Source organism: Lissotriton helveticus, chromosome 5_1 (assembly GCF_964261635.1).
Source record: "Lissotriton helveticus chromosome 5_1, aLisHel1.1, whole genome shotgun sequence".
NCBI classification, from domain to species: domain Eukaryota; kingdom Metazoa; phylum Chordata; class Amphibia; order Caudata; family Salamandridae; genus Lissotriton; species Lissotriton helveticus.
Window position 1 is genome coordinate 1,975,961,026 of NC_136065.1, and position 19,980 is coordinate 1,975,981,005.

The window sequence follows — 19,980 nt, forward strand, 5'->3', positions numbered from 1 at the left end:
GTACATACCTTCATGCAACCTCTGATCCCTAACTGCTAATAAGGTGGTGGTTCTCTGGATGAAGAAAGCCACCTGGGGAGAAAAAAGCTTCTCCTACAATACCGGTAATTGGTGGGATGCTCTGCCTGCTTACCTGAGAGCGCAGACAAACCTGCTTAGCTTCAGAAAGGTCCTACAAATCTGGGTATTCCCTGCTGTCTATTGATGAGATTTTTCTTTTGCTGCGATGTGACACTCTCTTAGACACAGCAACAAGACACCTTTCTGGTAGGTGCACGCTTTACAAAACATCATAACATCACATTTGAGGCATGTGAATCGATAACAGATCTAATGTTGAAGAATTAAATGCATTTGAACCTATAAAATATTCAAATATCCGTGAGCACAGGCTCCTCACTTAAAAATTGGGGGTTTTCAATGGCCTCTCAAGTGTCCTCTGTTAAGATACACATTTTAGTTATCTTTGAGCACAGTAAATCTCCAACTGATATCCTGATCATGGATCCATTTTGAGTTTTTGTCTATGGAAACAAAAATAATTTTTACACATCAGTATTTAATGTCCGCTGTGCTCTGCCATGTGCAAGACTCCTGTCATGAAACCCTGCAAAAACACCAAGGGGTGCACAGACCTGTGCCAGATGCGTTTTCAAAGGTTTGCACCGACCATGTGTAAACATGGAAGGTGCACTCCCATTGACGTGTGTTGTGCATAACCATTACATATATGATGTTAAAATACCATGCTGGGTACATCTTTTATATATATATTTCAAAAACAGTGGTCCCTAGTAGTTCAGGGATCTTGGCAAAATGATAGACATACGTTCAATAGTAAGTATGACCTTTGTCCAGCCGGACAGGATTTTTAATTAAAGAGAATTGCAAAAATAAAGAGGAATTTTTTACACAGTGGGTACATCCAGTAACCCACAGGGGACAAGACAAAACAGGGGGATAGGGTTAAAACGAACAAGGCGGTCTGTATACTAGTAGTTCAGTGAACAGACGAAAATAAATTTCAAAGCATCATTGTATTCAATTTCTACTTTTCATTATACATATGACGCTAATATGTCGACGACGTTTCGATGCCTATTCTGAGATAAATGGCATCATCTTCAGGACAGAGAGTTAATATGCTTGTCTTGAAAAAATTTTGACAGTTTGTGTGGCCAGTTTTAAGGTCCAAACAATGTCTATTTCCGGGGGGCGGTGCCCAGTATCAAAGGACGTTGAGCGGGGTACTCAATTATCCGAGCATATTGCTTGATTATTTTCCAAACCAGGGCAAGAAAGCCTCTTCATAGGAGACCGGACGGATCGTGTCTCATTCTTGGTTGGGTTGCTCGATGGCAATACAGGATTCAGATGGGCGGGGAGGGAGAGAGAGAGAGAGACAAACATTTTATGTACATTGTGTAGCTGAGAAGCAATGTACATTGTGAGTGCAAGTTAACTGGTACACAAACAAAATAGTTTCCCTGCATGTTGGGGCCGGGCATTCGACATGCTGTGTCCATTGTATTTGGCTCAAAATCTCATGAATGGTTGAGTCGCCTGGGAAATATAGATCAATTTCCAGCAAAGCTAATATCTCTGCCCAACAACAGTGTTCCATGTATATTCCAGGTGCTTTTCTAGGCCAGGTTTTGCTAACCCATGTACCTTCAGGTGAATCTACAGGCTGTCTAGCCACAGCTGCTTTACTAGTTCCTGTAAACCCTCCTGTGTTCCTATCTTGTATCTCTCCACGCATGTTTCTGACCCACATATCCATGTAACTCCAGGTGTGTTGTTTGACATGAATACAGATTTATATATATATATCCCAGGTGTCCTACTGGCTGGTGGCTCGGGTCTGGTCACTTACCAGTATGACTCCTTTTGTGCACCATCAGGACGTTCATGCTGACGCAAGGCAATCCACAGACATCACAGGACAGCTTCCCACCGAGCACCCTTCCACTCTCATATCCACCAGCATGCCTCTCGTTCTCTGTGCTTTCATAGTCACGATGTCCATAGTGGTATGAAAGGTCTTCCCCATTCTCCATTGGATCTTCTTTCAGAATAGCCTCTTCTTCTGCTCGGTACTCATCCTTCACATGGTTGGAAATAGCTATATATAACCAATAGGGAAGAGTGAGGTACAGGAATGTTAATATCACGTAAATGAAGGAAGGCAAGATGTGACTTGCACAAACAATAAACCAGCACATCCTGCTTCTACAGCACTCATCAGAATTCTGAAACACTTTTCTACTACCACAACCAGACCTTAGATTCCCTATACTATTCTACCTCACCTCCAATTCCATTACTTTCCCACAACTATCAATAATCCCATTTCAGTTCCCCAACTCCACATAGATATCCCCCACCTCCACGTCACTCCACAGTCCAACACTTCCACATAATTGCTCACATCAATCAGAGCCCTGCATTGACACAGCAATCCTCCATAATACGATAGCACCTTATACTTCCATACTCCTTTCACACACATATAGGCTAGCACTGTCCTGTAACTTTATGCAGGTTGATGTCGAACTGAGACTAAAACTTTAAGCAATGTCCTCTCAGGAGCACCAGGGCAGGGAGCAGATGTACACACCATCAATGTTTGTGACACAAAACAATTCCTTTTCTTCTGTGCCGCCACCGCCACCAACACCTGCCCCTTGGGAGATGCTCCTGTGCACCTGTTGGAAACTTTCCTTTTAAATATAGCAAGGAGGTTTCACAACCTGCTGTGCTGGATCTATGCTCTGCTGCATATGATGTGCAATCTTTCTGCAGAAGCCAGATAAGAGGAACCAAATCAGAACAAATCAACTGAGATGTAAATGCAACAGATGGAGTGAAGCCAACAGAGAACTGGTGGCTGTTCCCGCCCTACTGATTGAAATGCACTCAGCTGGGTAATGTAGGCATTACGGTCATAGTACCTAAAAAACAACAATGATCTAAAGATATATACGTTTATTAAAATGTGCTTCGAAACAGTTTCCCAATGACAACCAGGATGACTTAGTATGGTTTACTACAAAGGCCTCTGATGTTATATATTACAGGTCGGATAGGCAGTGGACACTGCCAAGGGTCAAGAGGCGTGAAAAGCATCAGACTATGACTGATCAATACTTACTGGTGGTACATGTATCAAATATTGCACTTCAAATTACTTCATGATATTACTGTTGGGCGCAGCCAGTCTATCATGCAGAAAATAGGCAAATGTTTGGCAGCCAGCAACAAAGGACTGAGAAGAACTAAGCCAGAAAAACATGTCACTGTTGGATTTGGCCCTCACTGCAGGGTCACTCCCAAACCTTTTACCTTTTTCCCTCCACCTTTTTGCTTTGGCCTTAGGACTTTTTGCACTTTCCCACTGATAACCACTGCTAAAGTGCTTGAAAGCCACCCCTAAGGCAGGCGCTAGGTAGCTCACATGGCAGGGTGCTTTGTAATTAAAATGTTGGACATGTACTTTCATGTTTTACAAGTCTTGATAGTGAAAAACTCCTAAATTCATTTTTCACTACTGTGAGGCCTACCTGTCCCAGGGGATAACATTGGGTTGCCTTATTAGATTTAGTAAGTGCTAGCTTTTGATTGAATCAAATTTCAAACCATAATTTTGAAAATGCCACATTTAGAAACCTTGTTTCCCCACTTTTTCCTCCTCTGAGGCAAGACTTGATACTATCTATTCTGCCAGAGACTGTTTAATCTGACTTTCTGATTATAATGGACCTGCGTTCTTTATTTGTTTGTACTTCATTTTTTACTATTCAAGATACATTGTTAAATTGATTCAGACGTAAAGTTTATTTAATTTGTAGATTTCCCCTGGCGAAGGGCGGATTAACACGCCCAAAATGCATTGGGATTCTTTCTTTTCTACAAGAAGCTCGCATCTGTAATTTTTGCATTACCGACTGAAGTTCTCCAATGGAGATCCACACAAGATTGCTCAATAAAAGAAGAATTTTCGGAGCATAAATATTATTGCATGTGGTTTTTGTATAATGATTGCTTTGGATCAACTTGGCTCCTGATGTTGTATTGTTCACGTGTTTACATGATACACTTGAGTACTTATAGCATAAAGTGATACACTCTTTTTGAGTGCTCAGATTAGCGCACTTAGAGGCTATGTCCTTCAACCTAGTTCCTTCACACTTTTGAGTAGGAGGCGGGCTGTACCTCCTCTCCAGGCGCATACAAAATTTTACTTGTACTTGTATATTTGTTTAAACTTGTATTCATTTTCTTGGTTTAGTCAAGTGCATAACTTGCTGTTTCTGTCCACATTTAGAAAGTTGCTATTTTCCTGCCCTTGCAATTTGGTGCCTGCAGCTTTCCCTGGGTCACATGACTAGATGTAGTTGGCAGTTGGGACTTTGTGAATTCATCCGAAAAAGTCACACATAGAGGGATTAAGTGTGCCTAAATGGGGAATCTGCTAGCAGGACGAAGGTGAGCTGTGCACAGCCCCACTTACAACTGACTAGGCTGTGCCATGCATTCACACAAAGGGCTTCTTGTCATTGTTCCTGCAGCCAAGAAAGCACCAAGTATAAAAATAATGCTTTCAGACCCCCTCTTCAGTTCACTTTTTGAACCTACGGAAGGAGTCTCAGATGACTGCCTGGTGTTGTGGTCTGCTGTGTACTAGACAAGAATGCTTTGGCCTGGCTTGCTGCCTGGAGCCTGACTTGAACCCTTGAAGCCAGCCCTGCATCTACACCTTAACCCAGGGCTACCAGAGTGACCCCCAAGGGCTGGTCTGCTGGCATCCTGTTCAGAGCCACAGGGACATAAAAAGCTTCCACTATTTTGAACCTGCACGCGGGCCCAGCCTGTGTGAGTCCTGAACCCCTAAGTAGTGTCCCTACAGTCCAGGGGGCATATTACCAAGATCAAGCGATAATTATCGCTTAACGCGGTTAGCGGCAATATTATTATCTCCGAGCTCCGCCGATTTTCATCGCAGATAAACCTTGCTATTATCAAGGTTTATCTCAAAAGCGATAAGAAATGGCTGAAATGCATGAATATCGCTGAAAAGTCAGCGATATTCAGGCATACCGATCTAATGCTCTTAGCCATGTTATCCACCTACCATTGGATAACATGGCTAAGAACTGCTCTGGGCAGGCGTTTGCTTTTGGAGATATTCACGCTCAGCGCGAATATTTCCAAAAGTACGCCTTTGTAGGTAATAGGAGATAGCGATGTTAGCGACTGTTTACAGTCGCTAACATCTTGGCACGCCCACTTTGCATGTCATTAGCGATAAATATCGCTGACATGCAAAGTGGGCCCCAAGATGATCGCTATCTCCTACTAGCTGTCGCTAACTGGTGTTAGCAACAGCAAGGTAATAGGGCGATAAAATTATCGCCGCTTTAGCGGGAAAAATTCCCGCTAAAGCGGCGATAAGGCCCTTGGTAATATGCCCCCAGGACCCTTGGATGTGGTGCTAATGGTGCCCTGATAACCAAAATCCAAATCTTGACTTTTTGGCTAAAAACTGCTATGAGAACTGAGGGAAGTCCGGATTAACCTGCTCATCGATCCGCCCAAGTTGCATCGCCGGTCAGCCTGACTTTGCGGCTACTCCCGCTGCATTCTTCTTCACAGCAGCAAATTCTGTTCAGTGGTCCTTTGACAAAGTAGTATCAGAACTCCTGGAACTGCCTTCTGCTACAGCCTCATGCCTTGTCCTGCTGGATATTTGCAACTTCCAAAAAAGTGACTACGTCAGAAAGTAGAAGTCTTCACTGGGACTTCGTCCAGAGGCTCCCTTACAACAACATCCCTCCTCAGACACCACCTGCCCAGTTGAACTTTACCTTCTAAGGACATTTTCTTGAAAATTCTTCTAAGAATTAAGTTAAGCACCGAGCAGGCCCAATACACTTCTGGATCCGGACAGCGCTCCATCAAGGTCTGCCATATCTTTTTACTTTGACCTGGTCTTAAGCGACTTGATCTTTTAGGCGCTAGTTTTTACAAAAAACTTTAAAAATTCATAACTCTGGTTTTACTGATTGGTTTTTAGTGTCAAATACTTTATTAAAATGTACTCTATTTGTCTAAATTAGTTTGGGACTTTTGTTGTGCTGCATAAATGTGTTTGTGGGCTTCATAAACACATAATACTGTGTACATTGCCTCTGAGTTAAGCCTGATTAGCGTTTGTGCCAAGTTACCCAGGGTTAAGCACAGGTTAATTTAGTGACTTTATGTGGTTCACCTTGGCAGTTATTGTGGTGGTTACTTGACCAGGGCTCACACCCCAGTCAACCGGCAGCCCGATTTCTCACAATCATCATTTCTATAAAGATGCAAGGGAGGAAGCACTCGGGCTAGTGCCTTGAGCAAATGCTTGGACTGAATTAGATAACAAAGTTGTAGTGGAAACTCTTGCTGAAATTAGAAATCGAAGTGGAAGTAGGAATCTCGGACAGATTTGCTGGAAATTGCAACACAAAGCATTGGGAGAGTTCACAGAGAAATAAAAGTTACTTGTAATCTTAATTGTTCCTCAGGGATATCTTAATAAAATGTGTAAACCACAAGTATCTTTGCCGACATAAGGGCTGTTGGAACACGTTTAACAAAGTGACCCCCTGATTTTATTTGTGCCCAACAATGCCTTTGCTTACTGAATGGGCCAATAATCTAACAATTAGTTGAAACCACAAGGTCTCATTTTTTCTTTTCCATATCCGTATTTCAAAAAAGGATATACTTTAAGAAAACAGATTAGCAGCATAAGGATTAGAACTTTCCTCTTACCTTGATATGCTCTAAGTCTGAAACTGCGTCACTATCAGCGCTGGGATGCCCTCGGGTAACCAGGCGCTTTATAAATGCTACCTCATTCATTCATTGAAGACCTTTCACATATAGTAAAGCTATGCTGCCCTGTCCCTGACAGGAATTTTATCTGCTGGCCCTGGAAATTGACATATTCTGGTGGTGTGGAGTAGTATCCAAAGTGAACATGACCCAAACCAGACTATGTAGAAGCTGATGCTTTGTGGTAATTAATTATAAGTTAGTTGTCACTGATCTTTTAGCCTGCTCCCTTGGTGGGGAGTAGGCCAATTGCCCTACCCATCAAAATCGTTTAGTTCTACATGAAGAAAAGCTACTTACTTGTAACACTAGTTCACCACTATGGGTATCGATCAGCACAGCAAGACCAGTCCCATGCACAGGAAGATGGCTCAGAGGCTATCAAACTCCTTTCACCCCCTCCCAGAAGCAGCAATCATGAAACATCCTGGTGCTCTATCACTGCCACTCTAGTCCAGAAACAAATTGCAAAAAGCTGGCACCCCACCAGCCATTTATAAGGAAGATTCTTAGCACCAACACTGCTCTTCTCAACCATCTTGCAGCTGAACTCTATTCCTCCTTCATGGCGCGTCTTGATACCTGCACTGATATTATTATTATTATTATTATTATTTTGTACTTGTATAGCACACTTATCACCCCTACTGGGGTCTCAAGGCGCTGTACGAATACTGCTTTGGAACCCTTCCTGGCTTTCCCTGTGAAGTGCCCACTCCTGGGCACCCCCAAGGTGAAGCCAGGCATCCTAGCGATTGTTGGGGCCGTTGTGGAGATGAAGCAAGCTATTGTCCAGAGTTGCAGAGTGGGACCCATGATTAGAGTAGGCACCGAGGAGAGAATTATCGAGTCCGCGGACATTTGAGCCCAAGACCCTGCCGCGTCGGAAATTGAACCCTGGTCCCGGGCCTGATCTCTGCTTCAGGGTCTGCCGCTCTAATCATTGAGCCACACTTCTCCACTACTATTCAAGAGGTGAAACAAAGGAGCCCCTGAGAATTATCGTTGTGTAGCTCTAATTGACAACAACGACAAATATTTTGCAGGGGTGCTATTAGAAGAGCTACAGCTTTGGGTAGAGTATAACAAAATCATTCCACCAAATCAAACCAGGTTCACAAAGCACACAGGGACCTCTGTGAACCTCATGGCACTCTCTCTCTTATCTGATCAGGTTGTATCCAACAGCCAACCAATATACCTGGGCTTTTTTTACTATAAGTCTGCAATAGGGCCGACAGGGGAAAGCTTTGGTGGAAACTGACATGCCTTAACATCCCGTGTGGTCTGCTGAGGGCCCTGGAATTACTGCACCAAGAAACATGGGTCAGAATAAAAATCAGAGACAGGTTTCTCTTGTCTAGGCCAATAAAAACATTGAAGGTCTAAAGCAGGGCTGCATTCTTGCACCAACATTTTTTAATCTATCATTATCTGATCTGACCCCCACTTTGGGCTCAGTCAATTCAAATCCGCCCAAACTGGGGGGCTTTATGATTATATTTTTCTTTTTTCCCCTCACAATTCTTTCTGTGTCTTAACTTTTGATACTGTGTTCCTGTCGCGGCATTCAGGCACATCCTGAGGGAGCATTTGTTGACGGTCTACATGAATCTACCACCCCATTTGTGAATTTACAAGCTACAGATTAGATCAGATTTTATTTGAGGCGATTAATAAAAGATCATTGCCATAACCGAGACAAAACAATATCATGCAGGCACATGTAAACAAAATGTTATAATCAATTAAAAATCAACAGTAATCAATGCAAAACAGGAAAGAGGAGGAGCCTCAATCGTGGCTCAAAAGGCTCTGGGGATAGACATAGAACAAATAATGATCCCCCTCCCCAAGCGCCTTGAGACCCTCTGGGTGAGTAGCGCGCTATATAAATGCTCGAACTTGAACTTGAACTTGAACTAGAACCCACATTCTTACAGAATAAAACTAAAAACGTAGTAATGCATTAAAAGTAGGATGCCAAATAAAATATAAAGCATGGGAAAGCTAAGATTTGCGCTTTAGCTCTGCCATGCACTAAGGGAGATTAAAAATTAGACCCAGTCACCCCATAGTTGGTCTGAAGGAGATCACACAGTTCTGAGAATCAAAAAAGTAAAACAGTGCTGCCGTAATTTAGCCCTCACTGCCACATACATGGGGTTTGGGTATTATCGTTCAGTTCAACAAAAAGAGAGGTAGGGAGAACGTAGTGGTACACTCTTAATCCCCAAATATATCGTTCAAAACAAGGAAAGAGTGTAGAAAGACTCTCAATAGTACAACGAGAACAAAGAAAGTATTCAAAGCCAGTTGGGTTTGTATAGAAGGCCCTCACTCACCAACCTGGTTGGTGATATGCTTCATCATCGGGCCCCACTGGGAGAGGCCGAATGCCTCCCCAGTGTGCTTCAACGCCAGATTTACTGCGGAGCGGGTAATGTGGAATTGTGAGTGCTAGGTGATAGTGTTGATAGTGAGATTAAAAATGTCTAATAGTATCAAAAAATAGTTTATTATTTAATCAATTGGACATGTTTAAAAGCAATATGTTGGAAACTAAGCCAAATAGATTGTTTGGTTGTTTCCCACAGACTTAAGAGGTGGTCAACATGTTTCTGCCAATGTAGGTGTTAATTTAGCTGGCATTCATCAGGACCTATCGTGGACTAAACCCTGGCGGTATGGGCACGCTAAGGCCCACCCTAATCTAGGGACGTGAAAGTGAATAAATGTGAAAAAGTGCATACAAAGGGAAATAAATGATCCCTTAAGAAAACTCGCAATTATGGAGCTCAAACATTAAAATGCACCTGTGAAAAAAATTGACAAAGACACACATGAAGAGACAAACAAACAATTTGGTTTCTCCATTCAGAGGTATGTCAGATAAGTCAGATAAGAAAGTGACTTAGTGTTCTGGTCGTAAGAAAAAACCCCTAAATGAATAACGGTACATTATGCATCCAAACAAGGGGTGGGTATCGCTCTGCGCCATGAGCGGGTAACTAAGTGCTTAGTCGATCAATAGACAATGCCAATGGCGATAAACACTTAAGTCAATGACCCAGCAAGGCGCGTGTGCATGGCGGGATCAATGGGCCAAGGGCCAGTGGACCCCGGCACTCAGTGTCAAGGATTGAAAACAAAATAAATTAAAAAATTCTCACTTTGATAGTGAGACAATCTCACGTCATGGACCTCGGGAGGGGGGTGGTGGCGAAAAATCCATTTGATTATTGTCCATCGTAGGTCGTTGGTGGTATGGTTAGACTGAAGGAAATGGTCACTCATTTTGGTAGTGGCTTTGCGGCACCTTATGTTGCTTCTGTGCTCACAGATTCTTTGCTTGATCTTCCTGGTGGTCATCCCTATGTAGCGTAAATCACAGGGGCAAGTGATTAGGTATATGACGTTAGTCGAGTTACAGTTAGTGTGGACTCTTTGTGTCCATGTTTTGCCTGGTTCCAGGGATAGTTGTTTAGTCGCAGTTGTAAGGTGGCAGATGCTACAATTTGAACAAGGGAAATGCCCAACAATTCTGGGCAAACCCCATGTGTCTGTAATGCTGCGTGTCACTGTCGGCATGATTTCTTTAGGTCTGGTGTGGACTAGGGAATCTTTTAGACTACGTCCCTTTCTAAAAGAAAACAATGGTTTTTGCCAGGTCTTATTTGTACTAGAGATTATCCTCCAATTCTTGTTGATGGATTTTTTCATTAGGTTAGATAAGCTACTGTATGTGGTCACTCATGTCAGGGGTACTTCCTGTTGTTGTCTCTAGTTGGTCTCTTGGAGGACTTCACGTGGCTGATTGCGTGCACGTTTGTATCCTTTATTCAAAATGTTTGTGGGGTACCCTCTTGCCTGTAATTTTTCAGTGAGGCCCGAGGATTGGTCCTTGAAATCTTTAATATTGCTGTAGTTGCGCCTGATTCTAATCCCTCCTTTATCTTTGCCTAAATTACCCGTACTCCACAAGTCAGCCGCAGACAGTCTAGTTGCAGGCTCGAGACGCGTTCATCCTCACCTTAGCGTGCCAGAGGATTGGGTGATACGGCGCCTCCTGATGCTGGCCACGCCCACCCCGGAACTGAACGCTGTTTCACCATCGGCTTACTTATACCGGTGTACATTCTCCGAGCCCCATCTCCGGGACCCGGTTACAGAGGGTGTATGCAGGTTTCCAGTGGGTGCCTGGCATTGAGGGCGTAAGTCCTCCGCTCCAATCGACGCCAAGTTGAGCTAAGTACCGCCTGTGTGTTAATTTTCCTGCTGAACAGTTCCTTTCTTTACCTTTCAAGGTTGTGCCGATTTCGCCACCACCCCCCTCCCGAGGTCCATGACGTGAGATTGTCTCACTATTTAAGTGAGAATTTCTTAATTTTTTTTTTTCCAATCTTTGACACTGAGTGCCGGGGTCCACTGGCCCTTGGCCCATTGATCCCGCCATGCACACGCGCCTTGCTGGGTCATTGACTTAAGTGTGTATCACCATTGGCATTGTCTATTGATCGACTAAGCACTTAGTTACCCGCTCGTGGCGCAGAGCGATACCCACCCCTTGTTTGGATGCATAATGTACCGTCACTAAGTCACTTTCTTATCTGACTTATCTGAAATATCTCTGAATGGAGAAACCTAATTGTTTGTTTGTCTCTTCATGTGTGTCTTTGTCAATTTTTTTCACAGGTGCAATTTAATTTTTGAGCTCCATAATTGCGAGTTTTCTTAAGGGATCATTTATTTCCCTTTGTATGCACTTTTTCAAATTTTTTCACTTTCACGTCCCTAGGGTAGGGTGGGCCTTAGCGTGTCCATACCGCCGGGGTTTAGTCCACGATAGGTCCTGACGAATGCCAGGTAAATTAACACCTACATTGGCAGAAACATGTTGACCACCTCTTAAGTCTATGGGAAACAACCAAACAATCTATTTGGCTTAGTTTCCAACACATTGCTTTTAAACATGTCCAATTGATCAAATAATAAACTATTTTTTGATACTATTAGACATGTTTAATCTCACTATCAACACTATCACCTAGCACTCACAATTCCACATTACCCGCTCCGCAGTAAATCTGGCGTTGAAGCACACTGGGGAGCCATTCGGCCTCTCCCAGTGGGGCCCGATGATGAAGCATGTCACCAACCAGGTTGGTGAGTGAGGGCCTTCTATACAAACCCAACTGGCTTTGTATACTTTCTTTGTTCTGGTTGTACTATTGAGAGTTTGGGTATTATCCCCAAGGTACTTGTTGTCGTCATCAAAAATGTCAAATATCTTGAGGTTAATTGCATGGGCTATGCCTTTAAACAAGTTTCTAACACCTTGTTACAAGAGCGGATGTTGAGGATTCTGAACATCAGCCTTAACCAAACTTTTCTCAGCTGGGAGAGCTTTTCCACAGATACACAATATGGGTATGCGATTCTGTGGGAGAGTTACATAAGCGACATACAAAATCCATGGATCTTTTCAGTCTGTTGTATCTGTATCATTTTTGTTTTATTGTCTTTATTGAATTTTAAATTCAAACAAATAGATATTTGACATTTGCATGGCATCAACCGATCACACCACTGAGTCTCAGAAAATTATTATCAACACATGAGGTTTGGGCCAACTCATACCGTAGTAATATAGCCGGACTGATGGATGTAGGCCTGACCCACAGGGAGGCATAAATGGGAAGGAGTTGCCCATCAGTTTGTGTGTTGGGGACGGGGTTTAATCAGTAGTGTCTTGTGCTAAGGTGTAGAGATATGTATGGAAGGGTGTCTAAATATCTTTGGGCATGATGTAGGGGCTGTAGGTTAGCATAATCCTCCCCTATGCTCTCGTTGAGGCTCTTACTCTGAAGCCAATCTGAAGGTGTGTGTGGTCTGGCACTTCCCCAACTTAATGCTATCTCCCATTTTCCTAGTAACAATGCCAAGCCAGGCGGCGGGATGTGTAGGGTACATTTTGTGTATAGCCCAGCGGGGTCTGAGGTCATAGCATGTTCGGTCATGGCAGATATATGAGTATATATAGCCACCCAATAGCAAGCCACCACGGGCATGTCCTGGTTAAATGCACGAAATCCGCTCCAGGAGCGTTGCATTTCAGGCATCTGTCGGATCTTGTGTGGTCAAATTTAGCTATATCTACTGGGGAGAGGTAATATCGGTGTAGGTATTTAAAGTGTAATAGCTTGTGCCTCTGATTGATATAGATGCACTCTATTTGTGCACAGAAGTAGTTCCATATCCGGTCTATGAGTGGTATCCCCAGTTCCCACACCCCACGCACCTGTGTGGTAGTGTTCTGTCTCAGGGTCATACATGAATGATAGAGCCTCGATGTCATATGACTTCCTTCGGTAACCATAACCACCATTGTCAAGGGCGGAAAATCATCAGGTGGGAGCGGGTATGAAGGTATGGAGTCTCCTGAAAATAAAGAGATCCATGTGGGGGATATCTTGTGCTGGAGCAGTATCAGTCAAGTGCAGAACATGGCCGCTGGGAAATAGGTCACCCATGGTGGGCAAGGAGTGCTGGTCTAGTATACCTTTAAATAGTGTTTCCTGTGTAAGCAGGAGACATGAATTGTCAAGTAGGCGAAAAGCATCTGAATAGAGAGGACCCACCCAGCAGTCGTCGCTGCCTGCGCCATGCCCAGCATGTCGTAGAGACCATCTGAATATCCTGGACCTCCAGTGGTATGCTCTTGGGCATAATCTGTGAATGCAAAAGTCCTTCCAGTTGTGGGCACAGAGTGCGGGTATATGGTATGCGGGCATCAGGGTGATACCACCTGTATGTGTAATGGCATTGAGCGACTAGATAATAAAAGCATTAATTTGAAACTAAGAGGCCCCTTCGTACATGAGGGAGAGTGAGGGTGTCCCAGCGAGCTCGTGGGTGGCCTCCCGCCCATACCAGGAGTTGAAGGGTACATCGCAGAGTACAAATTTGTTTTTGTGGTAGCCGAAGAGGGATGTTTGTGAATAAATATAGAAACTTGGGTAGTACAACCATCTTAATAATGGCCACTCGTCCCTCCATGGAAAGGGTCAGTCTGATCCATCTATCCACTCGGGCGATAAGGGTGGTCATAGCTGGGCCATAATTGCATTGTAGGATCTGGTCCCTGTTTCTGTGAAGATGAATACCCAGGTATTTGTTGCCATCTTCAGCCCATCGGAGGGGGAGGGGCATGCGGGTGGTGCTTGAGTGGCATCTGTTAATGGGAAAAGCTCTTACTTTGCCCAATTGCTGTGGAGCCCTGAGAGGTCTCCATATCTTGCTATTTCTTGCATGATTGGGGGTAAATTGTCCTGTGGATGCCTTATGAAAAGAGGGATCTCGTCTGCATATAGAAAAAGCAGTAGGGGGCCGTGTGTTAGTTGTAACCTGTGGTTTGAGTGGTGGTCCTGTAACACACGGACCAGTGGGTCTATTGTGGCTATAAAAAGGAAAGGCAACAACAGACACCACTGTAGTGTCTCGGAGTATAGGAAAAGCAGCTATGAGTATGCTAGTCACCCGAAGGCGGGCGGTGGATTTGGTATATAAAAGTATGATCAATGCAAGGAATCTGGGGTATGTCCAATTTACAGATGACTGCAAAAGAAACAATTGAAGGGCGGAATGCTGAACAATGCAACCATTCACTCCCAGTCACAAGGATCAGGGTTTAATGCATCATTCTTTTGCTCACCACTCCACCACAGCTTGGACCCAGCCATATGCAAATCAGCCTTGACCCTGTTCCTTATGGAAACATTCCAGCCGCCACTGCCAAGCCAGGTCCTCCCTGGAGGGGAAACAAGCATCCTGGGACCGGTTTCGGGGCATCACCCTTCATCAGCCAGGCTAGCTTGAAACTAGTGGTGCAGTGAGCACGGGACCCACGTCTGGGCATACCCTTCCCACTTGGGGGGGAAAATGCAAAAAAAACAGTTGATGGATGGAATGCTGAACAATGGAAACATTCACCCCTAGTCACAAGTATCTGGGATTAATCCATCATTATTTTGCTCACCACGTCACCCCAGTTGGGACCCAGCCATATGAAAATCAGTCTTGACCCTGTTACTTGTGGGAACATTCCAGCCCAAACTGCCAAGCCAGGTCCTCCCTGGACCGGAAACAAGCATCCTGGGACCGGTTTCGGGGCGTCACCCCTCATCAGCCAGGCTAGCTTGAATCCAGTGGTGCAGTGAACACAGGACGCACATCTAGGCATACCCTTCCCACTTGGGGCGACAAATGCAAAATAAACAATTGATGGATGGAATGCTGAACAATGCAAACATTCTCCCCTAGTCACAAGGATCTTGGCCATATACAAATCAGTCTTGACCTTGTTCCTTATGGGAACAGTCCAGCCCAAACTGCCAAGCCAGGTCCTGCAATTTACAAAGGACGGCGTGCAGAAAAGGCCACTCGAGTGAGTCGAATGCCTTATTTGTGTCCAACAGAGCCACAGCCGCCGGTGTGTTAGGCGAGAATTAGTGCGGAGATTTAGGGCCAGATGTAGGTCGCCAAATACCAGTCGGTAACGGCCGATTTCGGCCGTTACCGACCGGTATTTGGCTTTTGAGATGTAGGTGGGTCTGAATTTACAGAATCGGTATATTTACCAATTCGGTAAATTTACCACTTCGGTATTTTACCGAATCGGTAAATATACCGATTCTGTAAATCCATATGTAGGTGACACTCCTAAGAGTGCCACAGGCCCTTAAGAGTCGGTATTTTACCACCCAATCCTATTGGGTGGTAAAATACCTAATTCAGGTGTGCATGCACATCTGTGCATGCACACCTGTGTCATGTGACACACAGACATGCCCTTATGGCATGTATGTGTGCCACATGGCACACATGCCTGTACTTGGGGTGCTAGAGGGCGTCAAAGTGACACCCCCTGCACCCTTGCAGGATTCGGTATTTACCGAATCTGTAAATGCCGAATCGGTATTTCACATTGATTCCTATGGGCTTCAAGGCCCATAGGAATCAATGTGAAATACCGAATCGGTATGTACAGATTCGGTAAATACCGACTCTTACAGATTCGGTAATTTTTTACCTACATCTGCCTCCTTCCTATTTACCGACTCTTAAATACCGATTCGGTATGAGTCGGTATTTAAGAGTCGGTAAATAGGAATTACCTACATCTGGCCCTTAGAGAGGTCGATCTAAGCGGTACGAAGCCAGATTGGGCTGGTGAGATGATTTTTTCCATGAATAAGGCGAGAGTAGTGGTGAGTATCATTGCCAAGATTTTATTATCTAAATTTAGTAGAGTTAGGGGCTGATAGGAGGTGCATTGGCTTGGGTCTTTACCTGGTTTTAACAGTACCGCCAGGACTGCCTCGTGGAGTGTGGTTGGTACCTTGCCAGTTTTTAATGCCTCATTGTATAATATGAGGAGTTCGGGGCTAGCTGTTGCTTACAAGCTTCATAAAAGGTTCCAGTTAGCCTGTCCAACCCGGTGCCTTGACCCCGTCTAGAGGAGTGATAGCTTGTGTCACCTCCTCCTGGGTAAGGGCTCGCTGAGGAATTTCTGCTGGCCATTTTTATGCCTTTTTATGCCTTTTATGATTTTAACAAATCGAATAAAGTGTATTTGACTGACTGACTGACTGACTGAATTTCTGCTGGCCATTCGATAACCAAACCATCACGATCTCCTAAAGATACAAGGTGATCTCGGAGGGGCTGACCGCAATGCGTGTTGCATACAGGTCCTGATAATACATTTGAACACATTCATGGTATTTCCCCTGCCTATGATGGCATCTCCTGTTTAAGAGCGAAGCTCGGCCATGTCGTTTTGTTGCCTACCTGGGCCTAATAAACAGGCCAAGGTTCGGCCAGGTCGCTCCTTTCTCTTTGTCTGCCAAGTCCCGAAACTCCACCAGTAGGTCTGATCGCTGGTGCAGTCGAGTCACATTATTGTCTGTGGTTCTCTACTCCTGGTCTCTCAGTGCATTCTCAACACGTTGTAGTTGGGTGCGGATATCACGTAGTATACCTACATGCTTAGAGATGCATATTCCACGGATGTATGCCTTAAAGGCCTTCCATAGGGTGGCCTGTGTGGGCATCATACCTGTGTTGAATGTAAAGTATTCAGTGATGGCGGTGAATAGTTCACTACGAAATACAGGGTCTCCCCCAAACCGCTAGCTATACGCAGCTGCACAGTCATATGGGATCTCAAATTTAAGCAGGACAGGACTATGGTCTAATAATGTCCGGGGAAGGACTGCAACATTGGAGACCCACCGACGGCAACTCGCAAATAAGAACCAGTAGTCTAGCCAGGTCCAAATGGAATAGGGGAGGAGTAAAACGTGTAGACAAGTGTATGTGGCTGGGAAGTGCGCCAGGCATCTAACAATGAACATGTGTTAGTAATTTGACTAAATATTACTCCAGACCGAGGTTGACCAGAAGGGTGACCTCCACGAGTCGAGGGAATGGCTGGGGAGATAAACTCTACATAACTGGGCCATGGAGTTGAGGCTGTTGCCCACGTTTCTTGTAAGCATACTATGTCAAACTCCGCCAGTTGCCTGATAGCCGCTGCTTTGTCATCAGATTTGTTCATGCCTCTTATGTTCCATGAGCAAATCCATACAGCCTTTTCCACTGCATGATTTTGACGAGGTTGCTTATGGCCAAACAGCTGTACACTTGCAGAAGTGTAGTTAGGAGCATCACTGTAGCACCCCCATAGCCACGCCCAGTCTTCAAGTAAGTTTTCCTTTTGGGTACAGTTCAGATTGCCACCGGTATGTGAAATGTTTATAGTTACATTTGAGAAGTCACTTTTTTGATGCTCCACTGGCCCCTGTGTTGATCAGGGTCGTCCTGCATTTTTTTAAATAGGGCAGGGGGTTGCCCGTCTGGTGCTGGCGGCGCGACTAAGCTCTCCTGGCTCTGGCTTAGGCAAAAAGGTTGCCGGATATTTCTGTGCAGCAGGGCAGGAGAATTTTTAGTCCCCAGTCAGATGTTCTCCCATGGTGGCTCTCAAAGAGTCGGGCCAATTGTGAGTTAGTGAACTGTAATTCTGTGCGTTCGGTAAATATCCCTGGTCCGGAGGCTTTAAAGTAAGGGATGATATGTCCTTAGAAGAAAGATTTTCCAGGCCAGAAAGTGCAGAGCAGAGCTTTATGATGTTCCCCCCTATTGAGGATGTCACCTTTGCCACGAGAGACAAAGGGGCTGATTTAGATCTCGATGAAGGAAATATTCTGTCACAAACGTGATGGGTATCCTGCCCCCCATATTATGATCCAATAGGTTATAATGGGATCGTGATACTGCGGACGGGTTATCCGTCATGTTTGTGATGGAGTATTCCCCTCTGGCGAGATCTAAATCAGGCCCATAGTTTGGAGGGGGCATTTCTTAATATGAGGGCAAGCTTCCTCCTTGAGGGCCAGGCATGTCCAGGTTTAGGAGGCCTGTGGCTTCCATCTGTCTGCTTTAATGGTGGAGATTATTGTTGGTGCTGCTATTACTGCTGCTACCCTGTTTGGCAGCATGAAACAGGCTAGACCTATTTAGCCTATTTAAGGTGGCTGCAGGGCATAGGTCTGTGATGGGAGGTGGTTCTTGCTCTGGAAGTGCTTTGGCACCTCATTCCTTAGGCCACCCAAGGGATATTATTCAGTGGTAAGCCAGGTCCTTTCTTGAGAATTTATTTTAATGGAACGGGTCATTATAGAAGCTATCTTCTCTCTTTATGATTGCACAGAACTCTGAGGGCAATGTGCGGATCTGAAGTTAGTTGTGCCTTTGAGCGTGGCGTGACGTGGCTGCCGGACACCTCCTTAGTGACAGGTTTGCTAACTGCCAAGACACCACCATCGGCAACCAGATCTTTGGCAGCAGACATTTGTGGAGGAAGTAATCAGCTTCGCTATTTGCTGGAGTCTTGGTTTTAATCACAAAGATGGCATAGAAAGGTGTGCCTGCATCAGTTCTGTTTGCTGGACCAAAGCAAAGAAACGGAGATGATGGACGGAGCACTGAAACTTTTCAGACACTCACCCCCAGTCACGGATCTGGGTTGAATCCATCATCTCCTTGTGTTTGCTGGACCTTTCGTTCGTTTCGAAATCTTTGTTTCTTGTTTAGCTGTTCTTTGTTTTTCTGAGAAAAGAGGGGGACAAATTCAAGATTTTAATTTTACACCTTGATAGCTGGACTTGTCCCCCTGTCAAAAGGTGAACTACTGGACATTGCAAAAGAGGACCTTCAAGAGTCTTCTACAGCTTCTATGCTGTCAAATCCGTGTCCCGTGTCCAGATTAAGATTTCTATCAGAACACACCATATCACCCTTGGTCTGGTGATTGGAAGAGGCTGAAACCCCTTCAGCGTATCTTGTCCCTGGCTTTTTAGCTGGAAAGATGAGAGATGATATAAGAGACGCCGGGGGCGAGACATTGTACCCTGCAAAAGGAGCAGGAGGTAGGTCCTTAATGGGGTGGTTCGATCTCTGGGTATCCCCTTGCCCTGCCTCTAGCGACTTCACTCTTCAAATCTTTAATTTGGGAAAACATTATTTGTGGAATGGCTTTCAGTTTCCCTACCAAAGGGTTGCACTGGCATTTGGACTGAACACATTAAGATGCATTTTGAGCTTTCATAATTAGTTTATTCAATTTGTCGAGTTTGGAATCCCTTGACATAACCATGGTGGCCAGAGATTGCAGAACTGTTACTTGAAAGTGTCCAATTTGTCTGCGTGCAGTGTTGCAGCATGTGCCATCATTGAAAGCTTGTTGTTGATAGTCTCCCATCCAAGGTGGGAGTCCGGTGTCAACTGGGCAGTGATATCCTCATTTGTGACCATTGGGGAGGGGCAGGGTCTGGCATGGACTACTTAACCAGTGCCTCCGAGAGCTCTGGAATCTCTTGAAAGACCCCGTCCAGGGACAAACGGCTCCATTGACCATTCTGGTGTATTTCAGAGGCTATGGGTGTCTCTTTCTTCCAAGGGTAACATTGGTCCTTAGATTGGTCTGAATGACTGAACGCCAACGGAGACTTGATGCACCTTGTATTCCCCTGGGACTTG

General features: G+C 44.7%; 1 protein-coding gene across 2 annotated transcripts in view; it reads right to left on the reverse strand.

Annotated features, from left to right (window-relative positions):
- The window catches only part of IKZF3 (IKAROS family zinc finger 3), a 661,121-nt gene that overhangs the window by 206,606 nt on the left and 434,535 nt on the right, over positions 1-19,980 (reverse strand). For both annotated transcript variants that reach the window (XM_078645670.1, XM_078645669.1), the window contains exon 4: positions 1,877-2,125. In XM_078645670.1, the coding sequence (XP_078501796.1) occupies positions 1,877-2,125 (249 nt within the window). The remainder of the gene's footprint in view (positions 1-1,876; positions 2,126-19,980) is intronic.